Consider the following 12737-nt stretch of genomic DNA (forward strand, 5'->3'; position numbering starts at 1 on the left):
CAACAGTTCTAAGCCATAGGGTATTGTTGTTGAGTAGTGTCGGACTGTGACCCCTTTTGGGGTTTTCTTGGCAGAGATACTGGGGTGATTTGCCATTTCCTTCTCCATATCCTTTTATAGAAGAGGAAACTGAAGCAAACAGGGTTAAGTGACTTGCCCAAGGTCATACAGCTGATAAGTGTCTGAGGCAAGATTTGAATTCACATAGATCAGCCTCTTACTCCAGGCCCAGCACTTTCTCCACCATGCCACCTAACTGCCCTCCATACTAGCTTCATCCATACCAGCTTCAATCCAGGCAGCTAAGTGATGTAGGATATAGTGTGTCAAGCCTGGAGTCCAGAAGACCTGAGTTAAAAGCCAGCCTCAGACACCTCCTAGCTGTGTGATCGTGGGCAAGGATCTTGTCTATAAAATGGGGATGATAATACCACCTACCTCTTACGGTTGTTGTGAGGACCAAATGAGGTAATGTTTGTAAAGCATTTTGCAAACTTTAAATGCTATATCAATGCCAGTGGATGTTATAATTATACTTACTCCCTGGCAGACCAAGAGCAACAACTCTTAGTGCCTCAAGTGGCTTTTCACCGGTAAAACGTGCTTCTGACAAGGGAGCTTCTTACTGTGTACTAGCTGAGTTTCCTGTTTACCAGGCTCATTGATCGCTACCTTCCTGTCCTTCCTCATCTCCTCAAGACCAGCCCTGCCCACATTCCCTCTCTAATGGTCTCTCACTTACATCTGCTGCTCCTTCACCGATCCAGTTATACTGAGGCTTATTTTTCCCCCAATGAGAAATCAGAATTCATTCCATAATTCATCCTACAAAAGATTCTTCCTGGGTCTTGCAATTTCCAACATAGGGTAAATTTCCATTTTTGTGGAAAATTATTTTTTATGGAACGACCTTGACTCATGCTATAAAAGATCTAGTTTTGCTCTACTTCCTTTTTCTTAGGTTAAAACTGTTTCCTTTCTTTAAGCATATATTGGGGTGGGGTAGGGAGAGGGCAGTTTTTAAAAGTAAAAGTGACTATCATTTTCCTTCTGAATCTCCAGTCTTAGCTAGGTCCTTAACAGTTTCTCCTCCACCAAATGGAGACCTAGTGCTCCTAGTGGTGTTATAACAGAATAGAATCAAGAGAAGACCTAGGCCATAGTCTGTCCACTGTCCCCATAAACGGGTTTCCCTCCTCCAGAAGAGGGAACCCTCAGGATGAATGGGGCAAATTCACCAAGATTCTGTGGCAACTGATTACCCTGTTCATAGTCAAGCAATGACCCCAAATGAAAGACAGAGAAATAAAATAATCAAACTTATCATCATTAATTGCCCTGAAGGTTTGGCCCAGTTGTATAAAGAAGAAGCTTGGTAGGAAATCTCTGCTAAAATTTTAAAAAGAAAATAAAACTACAACAGGCCTGACACCAGAGAGAAGTAAAGATATTTGCTGTGGCCCCATTAACATCCTTACCTATTGTCAGTAATGTGGCTGGAGAGCATTCCATGACTGAAGTAACTTCTGAACGGCTACAAAAAAAACCCAAAACACATTTTTAAGGCTTTTATTCATCAAAGGGAAACCCCTAGATTAGCTGTATGACTGACTTTGACTTAGTACTTCCTATCAAACAATTGGTGAGTATCAATGACTACACATCTATTAAGCACTTTAACTATGCCAGGCACTGTGTTAGATGCATGCCAGCAAAGGCAGGAATTTTGTTAGAAGAACACACGACCTCAGGCGGTCCTGAATCCTCACTGTATGGTTCCAAAGCCTGGTCTGCCTTTAGGTTCCTAGCACTGCCGACATGGCTCCTCTGGTTCCTAGCACTCTCTCCCTCTCCCCTCCGCCCACCCCTCACTGAGCCTGGCAGCTGTTTTACATCACTGGAAAGTGGAAGGGATCCCACTGTCTAGGCCAACTCACACACCAAAGAAGTCCCCACTATAAAATACCCAACACACGGTGGTCCAGCCTCTCCTTGAAGGACCTCCAAAGAAAGGGAGCCCACTATGTGCTGGGGCAGCCCACTCTACTTTTGAACTGCTCTCATTGTTAGGAAGTCTTTCCAGACACCCAGTTAATGTTGACTTCTTTGCATCTTCTTCTCAGTGTTCCCAGTTCTGCTTTCTAAAGCCAAATAGTATATAAACCCCTCATTCACATGATAAATCTTCAAATTTGTGAAAACAGCTATCATGTCCCCCAACTCTCCTGGCTAAATAGTCGAATTCCTCAACTGACCCTCATATAACATGGACTCAAGGCTCTTCACCATCTTGGCTCTTTTTCTCTTGATATCATCTAGTGTATCAAGAGAAGTATAGTGTATAGTGTCTTTTTTTTTTTTTTTTGGTGGAGCAATGAGGGTTAAGTGACTTGCCCAGGGTCACACAGTTAGTAAGTATCAAGTGTCTGAGGCCAGATTTCAATTCAGGTCTTCCTGAATCCAGGGCTGGTGCTTCATCCACTTTGCTACCTAGCTGCCCCTATCAATGTCTTCTTAACCTGTGGCGCCCCAAAGTGAACACAATATTCCAGATGAGGTGAGAGTACAACAGGCCTATCACCTCCTTACTAATATTGAACTTGCATGCACGAAAACTCCTAGATCTTTTTCAGAACTGCTGTCTATCGATGCCTTCACTAATCTTATGCTCGTGAAAGTGATGTTTTTGTACCCAAGTACGAGACTTTATATTTATGCCTACTGAATTTCATCTCAACATTTAGATTTAGCTCAACATTCTAGGCTATTAAGTTATTTTTGGATCTTGTCATCTGATGCATTTAATTCTCTCTCTCAACTTTTTGTAATCTGTAAGTTCATGAGCACAAACATATGGTTTTATCCACATCATTAAAAATAATAAATAGAACATGGCCAAGCAGAGATCTCTGGGGATGGCCTGATATGTTGACACTTAACTACTAACAACTAACTATTTGAGTCCAGCCACCCAACCAGTTCTGAATATGTCTGATTGCATTACTGTCAAATCCTTATCTCTTCATCTTCTCCACAAGAATGGCATGTCAACTTTATCACAAGGTTTGCTAAAATCTAGATGAGGGGGCAGCTAGGTGGCACAGTGGATAAAGCACTGGCCCTGGATTCAGGAGGACCTGAGTTTAAATCCGGCCTCAGACACTTGACACTAGCTATGTGACCCTGGGCAAGTCACTTAACCCCCATTGCTCTGCCCCCCCACCACCAAAAACAAACAAACAAAAAAGTCAAGAAATCTGGGTGAGCTTTATCTGCAGCATTCTCCTCTTGTCTCTGAGCTCAGTAAGCCTGTCATAAAGGAAATGAGGGTGGGCTACCATGACTGGCTCTTTGTGATCAGTACTTCTCTTTCTCCATGTTTACATCCATCTCTTTAATGATCTCTCCTAGAGTTTCTTCAGCAATCAATCAATTCCACTGACCTAATTTAGTTTGTAGACCCTGCTTTATTCTCTTTTTTTTTTAAAAATCAAAACACAACTTGCCCTTCTCAAATCTCTAAGTCTCTTTCCTGATCTTTCACACATCACTGGCAGTGTTTCAGTCATCACATTCCCGTTATTTTAGTCCTGAGGATGTCGTTCAGGTTGGTGAGGTGACCTGACCTGTATTCATCAAGTACAGCCGGGAGTTCTCTTACTGTCTTTCTCCATTTATCTTGCCTATCCACTCCGTGGTGGTCATCCCATCCAGTCTAAGCAAAGGCCCTATCCCTTCTGTGATCCTCTCCTTTCTTGCAATATGGTGTGTTTAGCTTCCCTTGACAGTCTGAGTTCATTTGAGTTTAAGTATTCTTGACATTATTTTTACAGGAACATGCCATACTCATATTCATTCTCCTTACCTGGCCTTGCTTCCATCTTTTGTACATTTCTTTTTAAAATCTAGGTAGTCGGAGCAGCTAGGTGGCATAGTGGATAGAGCACCAGCCCTGGATTCAGGAGGACCTGAGTTCAAATCCAGACTCAGACCCTTGACACTTAGTAGCTGTGTGACCCTGGGCAAATCACTTAATCCTCATTGCCCCACAAAAAAAAAAGAAACAAAAACAAAACAAAACAAAAAAAACCCTAGGTAGTCAGATGAGTTTCCTGTGCATCCACATGCAGATACTTCCTCCTCACTGGAATGGTTTCCCATTCTTGAGCACCTCTCATCCTTCTTGGAATGACTTCCCTTGGAACATTTTAGTTCATGGGATCCTGCCTATCTTGTTTCCAAACTCTTTTCAATCTGCTTTCCTAAAACCTAGGATGCATGTCAGATAATACTCAAGACCACCTCCCCTTTTCAATCACAAACTCTAGGAGGGAAAAGTCACTTCCTACACACCCCAGGTTTCCATCATTCACACCCCAGCTACTAGCACCTTCTCTGATAGTGAGAATAAGATCCAAAATAGAATTTCCCCTTGTTTGTTCCTCCATCTTCTGAAGGATATAATTATATTGAAGGTGAGTCAAGGGGTTATTAGCTACTGTTTTTGATACACAAAGAGAGAGTTCTAGCAGTTGTCTGAATGGCTAAAGTCCACAACCACTACTCTATCATGTCTTTGGGCAGGCTTGTGATCTGCTTCCCAAACTTTTCATCTATTTCCTCTTTCTATATAAGTGGTCTAAAGTATAGTCTTATGATCACCTCAATTTTTCCCTCTTTTGACTCCAAATATGTTCTGATATCCTTCTAGCCTTTATTTTTTCACTGTTCCTTCTAGTTTCCCTAAAAGAAGGGAAACTCTTGCAACCTGGGGACTGGACTTGCACAAATATGCTACTTACACCTTTGTGGTCCTTGTGAGATCTAACCAAAGAGATCTTGGTGGTTAAGAACAAACACCATACCTAAGACAGAACTCTGGTGCCAATTTGTCTAAAGCAATTATCTGGCAAAGTCTAGGGGAGCAATGGTGGGAATCAATTAGCAGTAACAACTGTAAATTTCAAAAATGAGACCCTCAAAACATAAACAACCAACCCTCTGTCATGCTATGTTGTTCCTCCTCCTCCACCAATCATTTCTTCCCCACTCTCCTCCCTATGTATACATACCTCACCCGCCTGAAACTCTGAAAGTTCCAGTAAGAAGGGAATTTCTGTGTCAAAATTGGCAAAGAAGTTGGTCCACTGGTGTTCAAAAGTCATTAAATCCTAAGAGGAAAACAGAAAACAATTTGGTGGCTTTTAAAAATACACATAAAAAGAGTATTTCAAAATACAGCACTCTGAAACAAAATCAGTCCAATGCATCAAAATGGCCAAGTACTGACAAAGTCAACAGGCACCTCCAAGAACATTCTGCCTTGACTTGGGGAATGCAGCATAAGGTGAGTTTGTCTAGAAGTCCATGTAAGCAGGTCTATTCTTCAAGGACCAAAAAGACCTTGTTCTAAAAGGATCATACCTACAAGGCACAAGTCCTCAGGCTAGCCCTCAGTGTTTCTGGCCTCATGGGTTATGGGGCAACCCAGCCAAAGGAGTAGCCCTAGCTTGTAAAAAAGGAAAGCAATATCAGCCAAGTTTCATTTTGACTTTGCAGGAACCCCACCCAGCTCCTTCTAATCTGGGTCTAAAAATATATCTCTGAAACCTCAGAGTCCTGAGACCTTCTGACACCACTCCTGCTGGACCCCTTCGGGTCACTAAGAAATAACTGCAATTGGAGGATGGTGTGGCTCTGGACCTAACATTCCCCACATCACCCCCAAGTTTAAGAACCTATTTTCTTTACGCATACAAGGACAGAATTCAGTGTCTTCCTTATTGTGTGCCTACTATCTCTTTAGGAAAGGAAAAGATGGGGTAGGGAAGACACTGAATTCTCTTCCTTAACTCCTAAAAATTCCACATCGCATACTCAATGCAAGAGAAGATGTTACTGAAAAGAACCTCACTCATAGTGTCATTATAAGTGAAACACTGTATGAGCCATTTGTATACTGTAAAACATAGATATGGGAGTTATTATTTAGTAGATAAAGGCAATTCAAGCCTTTTGGAAGAAATCAACTCTTAGGCTATGCATCTCCATGGCCACTGAGGGGCACTGCTGAGCCACTTCCCCAAGACATTCTTTCAAGAACAATTACAGTATCTTCTAGCTGGAACTTAGCTTATCAATTCATTGATTGTGCTCCTTATTGCAAAGTCAGACAAAGCTCTTCTCCCCAAAAGATTCAGATTCCAGCTCTCATGCCTTCCAGACCCATGAACCTTTGGGAACTGTCCTGGGTGCACACACTCAATTCTCTGGAAAGCAGGACCAGGAAAAAGGCCCAAGGTATTTGAAAATGCACGGGAGCAACAGAGAAAAGCATCAAAGACCAGGCGGGAATGAGCTTTCCACTACAAAAGGAATGGCCTCATTTACACTTTTAGAAGAAGCCCCCTTGCTTGCATTTTATACAAGTCTACATGAAGAGGTCTCATCTTTCTACAGAAAGGAACCTCTTGTTCCTTTGCTAGGACAGCTCAGGATTCCATTCATTTCCTCCTCTAACCCCTGCCCAAACTTTTAAGGTCCTTTCTAGCATTAAGAGTCTAGAGTTTTAATCCATGTAATGGAGATTGGCTCAGGAGTCGACTATCCTAGAGTATTATGTATGGTCATGCTCCAGCTCTGAAGTCTCCTCTAATGGTGACAAGCATGATCACAGGCAAGTCATTTCCCTATTTGGGACCTGAGGTCCTTAAGGCTGCAGAATAGGATAACACCCAACATGGCAAAGAATTGGAAATTGAGGGGATGCCCATCACTTAGGGAATGGCTGAACAAGCTGTGGTATTATTCTGAATATAATGGAATACTATTGTGCTGTAAGAAATGATGAGCAGGCAGATTTCAGAGAAACCTGGAAGACTTAACTGGACTAATGGTGAGTGAAGTGAGCAGAACCAGGAACATTGTATACAACATTGTGCAATGATCAACTATAACTGACTTAGCTCTTCTCAGCAATACATTGATCCAAGACAATTCCAAATGACTCATGATGGAAAACACTCTCCACATCCAGAAAAAGAACTGTGTAGTTTGAATGAAGATCGAAGCATACTATTTTCACTTTTTTGTTGTTTTTTCTTTCTCGTGGTTTTTCCCTTTTGTTCTGATTCTTTTTTCACAACACAATTAATGCGGAAATATGTTTAACGTGGTTGTACATACATTTATAACCTATATTGAATTGCTTGCTGTCTTGGGGAGGGGGGAGGGAAAAGAAGTAGGAAGAAAAATTTATAACTCAAAATCTTAGAAAAATGAATGTTGAAAACTATCTTTATACATAGTTGGAAAAAATACTATTAAGATTAAAAAATATATAACACCCAACAGCTGTCATGTTGGTGGTGCTTGGCACTTGCCTTCCAAAGAGCTCCATGTGCTCACATGCTATGCGGTATTCAGTCATCATCCTATCATCGCTAAGGGGTAAGGGTGGGACTGAAGGGAAAAGGCTCTACACTTGGAGTCAGAGGACCTTTCACTAGACTCCCAGCTCTGTTCCTGCCCTGAGGGCCTTAGCTGGCTTATCTGTAAAATAAAGGGGTCCCTTTCACCTCTCAATCCTGGGCTCTTCACCAAGAAGAAGGAGAAATAACATTGAATATTTTCCCTGTTTGACAGAAAGTTAAAGTAACTCAGAGCCACACAATACTCAGGCCACCAAAAGAATCCAGGTCTTCTGACATCCAGCAGTTGGCAAATGAAGTTGCCCTCAGTAATCTCAATCATGAACTCGTGCTGTCAGAAGGGGGGGGGGTCATCAATTATGTCAGTTTTCTCAGTTGTGTTCCCTGAGGTGCTAATTATTGGTGCCCTTTTTAGAATTAAGAAAGCAATAAAGCACCACACGAAGGAGCCCAGAGTGCCCAGGTGACTCTCCCTCCTCTCCTCAAATCATTATTGATATATGAATGGCTGAGGAAATTCCTCAGGTGGGAATTTGGGATGTGAGGCTGGGGGATGAAGGAGGTCACCTGGGGATGAGATAAATGGCACCAAAAAAACTATGTAACTGAGGTCTGGGGAACAACAAGGATGTGCTTTGTGCCTAAGCAATGGTTACATAAGTTATGCTATAGGAATATAATGGAATATGAGAAGCACACAGAAAGTGAGGAATATAAAAAAACCAAAGAAATATGCAAAGACTTTTATGAGGTGAGGCTAGGTGAAGAAAGTAGAACCAAAAGGTTCTGACAAGCCACAAAAATCATTTGTCTGACCTTGAACAGGTCACTGAAATAGTCTGCTCCTGAGACCAAATTCAGCATCCTGGAAATTATCAATGGCCACGATCAGAGATAGACACCTAGGGAGCAGTTATTCTACTGCTGAACTAAAGCCAAGGAAAAAAAATCCAGCCATCCCTCCAAGTCCAGCCTCCCCTGTGACTTCATTAGCTGGCCCTGGTTTGGAGTCATGTAGAGTTCAGCTCCATTACCTGGGATAGCAAATTCTCCAATGAAACGGGATCCATCCGGCTGTATGCTTTCCACAAATCCACACTTACATCCTGCAGCTGAAATACAGGGGGGCAAAAACAGTGAAATTCAGTATCATAAGAAACCTTCAAATCTCCTCTTCCATTAGAGGGTGCCAGAGCTCAGTGCTCCCTAAAGAGACCACAAATTACACATCTAAAGGAAGCTTGTCTGCTTCAGGAGAGTCATTTTGGGAGACCAGATGCTTAATCTAATGATCCTGAATAGGCAAATTATTCTGGGAATCATTCCTATTGACTCTCCTTATTTATCTCTCATTATCTTGGGCCTAGGTTTGACTTTTGGGCAGAGCCAATATTTCCAAAAGGGGGTAAAGTCCAGAGAAAAAGGTGAGTGGCACCAATTTTTTTTTTGGGGGGGTGGTATCCACCTATGTTTTGGGGACTGGTTTCCTTGTGTGCCTCATAAAACAGTACAGAAAGTAATTTCCAGAGGACAACTAGGTGGTGCAGTAGATAAAGCACAGGCCCTGGATTCAGGAGTACCCGAGTTCAAATCCAGCCTCACTTAACACTTACTAGCTATGTGACCCTGGGCAAGTCACTTAACCCTCATTGCCCTGCCCCCCCCCAAAAAAGTGATTTACAAAAATGTATTTTTTTAAAATAAGCTTCCCCAGATGACTACTTAGTTAAAGGGGTACTTGTCCGTTTCCAGGAAAAACAAGAATGACAAGAATGTATTTATATTACAGATGAAATTCACCAAAATGTATGAAAAGAAAAGATCACTTAGTAGAACAAGAGATGCTCAGCTAAAGAAATGGCTAGATTCCAATTTTACCAACTGGATTTCCCTGGTTGGGGGGCTCTCCCCACTCACACAAACACAGTCCTTCTGTGTTTCAGTAGCAGAAGCCAGGCTCTGGCCTTAGATCTAGCCTGGGGTGTGGGCTTCTCTCCACTCAAATATATACAGTCCCTCCCCATATTACATGTTCTTCATGATTTGGGGCAGCTGAAAAAAATTCATCATCCAGGTGGCTAACCGTCTGGAAGGAGCTTCTCTGAATGTAGCTAAACCAGCCCCCAGATGACAGGCACAGATGGACCTTTTAGGAGTCCTGCTTGGGAAGCTGCATAGTGCTCAGCTGTGGATGGGCCAATATTTAAAGAATTTCTGGCTCCATCTACCCATCATTGCCTGACTTTTCAAATTCTAAAGCCAATACTCCAGCAGCATAGCCTTCAAGAGTCCACCATCATGTCTACACAACTATTAGATGTAAACCTTAGTAGAGAATTTTCTTTCCTATGCATGGAAAGTATTTTTTTATTATCTTTCTTCCACAGACACTTTTTAATCATCCTACTTCATGGGAGGAAGAGAGCCAAAATGTAATAAAAAATAAAGTAAGACTTTAATGCAGAGAAAAGGAAAAATACTATTCTCAAAGAGGCAAAATGATAGAAAGATAACTTCAGGTTTTTCCACTATCAAAGAGGAGGAATAGTGGTGAATCTGGGAGCAAGACACTGGAATGGGGGTGCGCAAAAAGTAGGTGAATGAATAGAAAAGAAAGTAAGGAGACCTATTTGATTTTGTTATTATTTCTTTGTTTGTTAATTGATTTCTTTTTACCTAATTTCTTATTGGTAGTTGATGACAACACAGGAAAACTTCATTTTATTGTGGGTTTGGGGTTCTAGGGAAAGCAGAATAAGCATCTTTATGTGAATGAGTGTGGTTAGAACTTGATCAAATCCCAAAAGGGGAATTTAGTATTTTATCCTTGGAAAGCCAAAACCACATACTATTTCTTTTACCCTTCAAAAAGAAACCCAAGAGGCGAGTCTAATAATACTAATATCTTCAGTAAAGTATTGGTTGGGGGGGGAAAAGATGGGTGGGTCACACAATCCCAAGAGAACTACAGGAAAGGTCCCTAGTCACACTGGGGAGACACAGTATTTCTAGCACCCAACTCAGGGCAGGTCAACTAACTGATTGAGATTAAACTGGACTAATAATACCTGTAGTCCCTCCCTTCCTAGTAGGGGTACTGAAAAGATCAAATAAGATAACAGATGTAAAGCCCTTTGCCGATTTTCAAGTGCTACATCCATGTCAGTTGCTATTATTCATTCACGCTAAAAAGGAAAACACTCAGTATACTTTCCAAATGCATGTGACCCTAAGCTCTGCTGTGCTGGCCCAGAAGGGCTACTGCCTCTGCTTCTGTGCCCTCCATGATGTGGGCTCTCCTAGAAAGGGCACTTTGTCTACTTAGAAAGGGAGCTCTGGCTGCCATTGTGCCTGGCAGGACCCTCCTGGCTGCTCTGAGCGAAGCCCCAAACTGCTCTCTCTGCTGGCACCTCTCAGGGGCTATCTACGCAAACACCATAGCCTAGAGAAGAGAGAATTCAGGGTTGGGGGAGGAGATAAGCTAGCTATCTCTAAGGATTTGAAAGTTGTCATGTTGAAGATTCGTTAAGTACATTAGTTCTTTTTGGCTCCAAAGGGCAGAACCAGGAGGCAATGGTAGAAGTTTCCAGGAGCAAGTTTAGACTTGGTGTTAGGAAGACATACTTAAGGACAGCTGGCTCAAAGTAGAGCAGGTTACTTCAAGAGTTGCTGGGTAAATCCCCAAGGGAGAGCTTCTAGCAGGGAGTAGATCACTAATTGTTGGGCATGTTATGATGGGCATTACTTTTGGGCGTTTTGTTTGTTTGCTGTTCATTGTTTTTCAGTCACATCCAACTCTTCGTGACCCCATTTGGGGTTTTCTTGGCAAAGATACTGGAGTGGTTTTGACATTTCCTTCTCCAGCTCATTTGACAGATGAGGAAACTGAGGCAAACAGCATTAAGTGACTTGCCCAGGGTCACACACTAATAAGCATCTGAGGCCAGATTTGAACTCGGGAAGATGAATCTTCCTAACTAAAGGCCCAGCACTCTATCCACTGCCACCTTGCTGCCTCAATTAAATGGCCACTGAAGTCCATTTTAATACTAAAAGTTATGTGATTCTGTGAAATATTCATATTTTCTTCACATCATATCACAGAACACAGGATTTTATTGGGAAGTAGTTGGTTTCCCCTAATTGGAGGTCTTCAAATAGAGGTTGGATGATGGATCACTTGTCAAAGATATTTTATTTATTTATTTGGTATTTATTTTATTTATTGGGAAATTCCTTCTTAGGTACAGGTTGGACTAGATGGCACCGTTTCCAAATCTAGAATTCTGTGATTCTGACCTGGAAAATAGTAGGTTAATGACTGACAGAAAGAGAAGGCATGACCTAGGCAGACTGTATCCTTTAGAAAACTCTTGAGATACAGTCATTGGCTATCCCTTGATTCAAAGAACGCAGTGACTATTTCCTGTACAGTCAGTTCAATGGGTTTTGAAAACTTTGCTAATAATGCTAACTTTGTAGGTTTAGCCTCTATGTAGTAGCAAGTCAGTTCCACCTTTTCTCAATATAATATTGTATCTCTAACCCCAGTCAAACTGGTGCATTTGCTTGATCATTAATTAGAGCTCCAGATTCAGGAAGTGGGGGATGGTTGGTTTCCCACTACTGGAAATTTTTTTTTTTAAAGACCACAAATTTTTTGATGGTGATGTCAATAGCAATATCTGGCTAACAAAATAAGTGTGTAATTTTTTCCTTTTCTTTTTATTTGTTTGTTTATTTTTGGTGGGGCAATGAGGGTTAAGTAACTTGCCCAGGGTCACACAGCTGGTAAGTGTTAAGTAGTATCTGATGCCTGATTTGAACTCAGGTCCTCCTGAATCCAGGGCCAGTGATTCATCCACTGTGCCACCTAGCTGCCCTTCTTTTCTTTTTAAAATGAGAACTCATAAACTTATTTCTCATTATAATTAGTTGTAGTGGGTTTCCAGCTTAGTTTCCTGGTCTTGAAGGAGAAGCCTATACCTACTAGTTAGCATGGGTGTGGCTAGGACCAATGTAGCCCCCTTAGGAATCAATTCTGGTATTCTGGTTTAAAGAAACAATACAAGTTGAGATGACAAGAATTCTGAACACCGTTGGAGCTCTATAGCCAAGTAGGCAAAGCAGAATGCAAGGACCCACATTATAAAAATATTTTTAGCAATATGCTGTTGAAGCAAAGAACTAAACACTAAGTGTGTGCCCATTAACTAGGGAATACCTGAACAAACTGTGGTACCTGAATATAATGGAACACTATTATAAGATAAGAAATGATGAATATGAAGGATTCAGAGAAACTAG

At 41.6% G+C, this 12737-nt stretch overlaps 1 protein-coding gene across 1 annotated transcript in view; it reads right to left on the reverse strand.

Annotated features, from left to right (window-relative positions):
- The window catches only part of DNAAF9 (dynein axonemal assembly factor 9), a 167585-nt gene that overhangs the window by 105023 nt on the left and 49825 nt on the right, over positions 1 to 12737 (reverse strand). The window contains exons 7-9 of the mRNA XM_043969556.1: positions 8465 to 8542; positions 5073 to 5171; positions 1479 to 1534 (exon numbers count right to left, since the gene is read on the reverse strand). Coding sequence (XP_043825491.1) covers positions 1479 to 1534; positions 5073 to 5171; positions 8465 to 8542 — 233 coding nt within the window. The remainder of the gene's footprint in view (positions 1 to 1478; positions 1535 to 5072; positions 5172 to 8464; positions 8543 to 12737) is intronic.

This window comes from Dromiciops gliroides, chromosome 6 (assembly GCF_019393635.1).
Source record: "Dromiciops gliroides isolate mDroGli1 chromosome 6, mDroGli1.pri, whole genome shotgun sequence".
Lineage (NCBI taxonomy): Eukaryota > Metazoa > Chordata > Mammalia > Microbiotheria > Microbiotheriidae > Dromiciops > Dromiciops gliroides.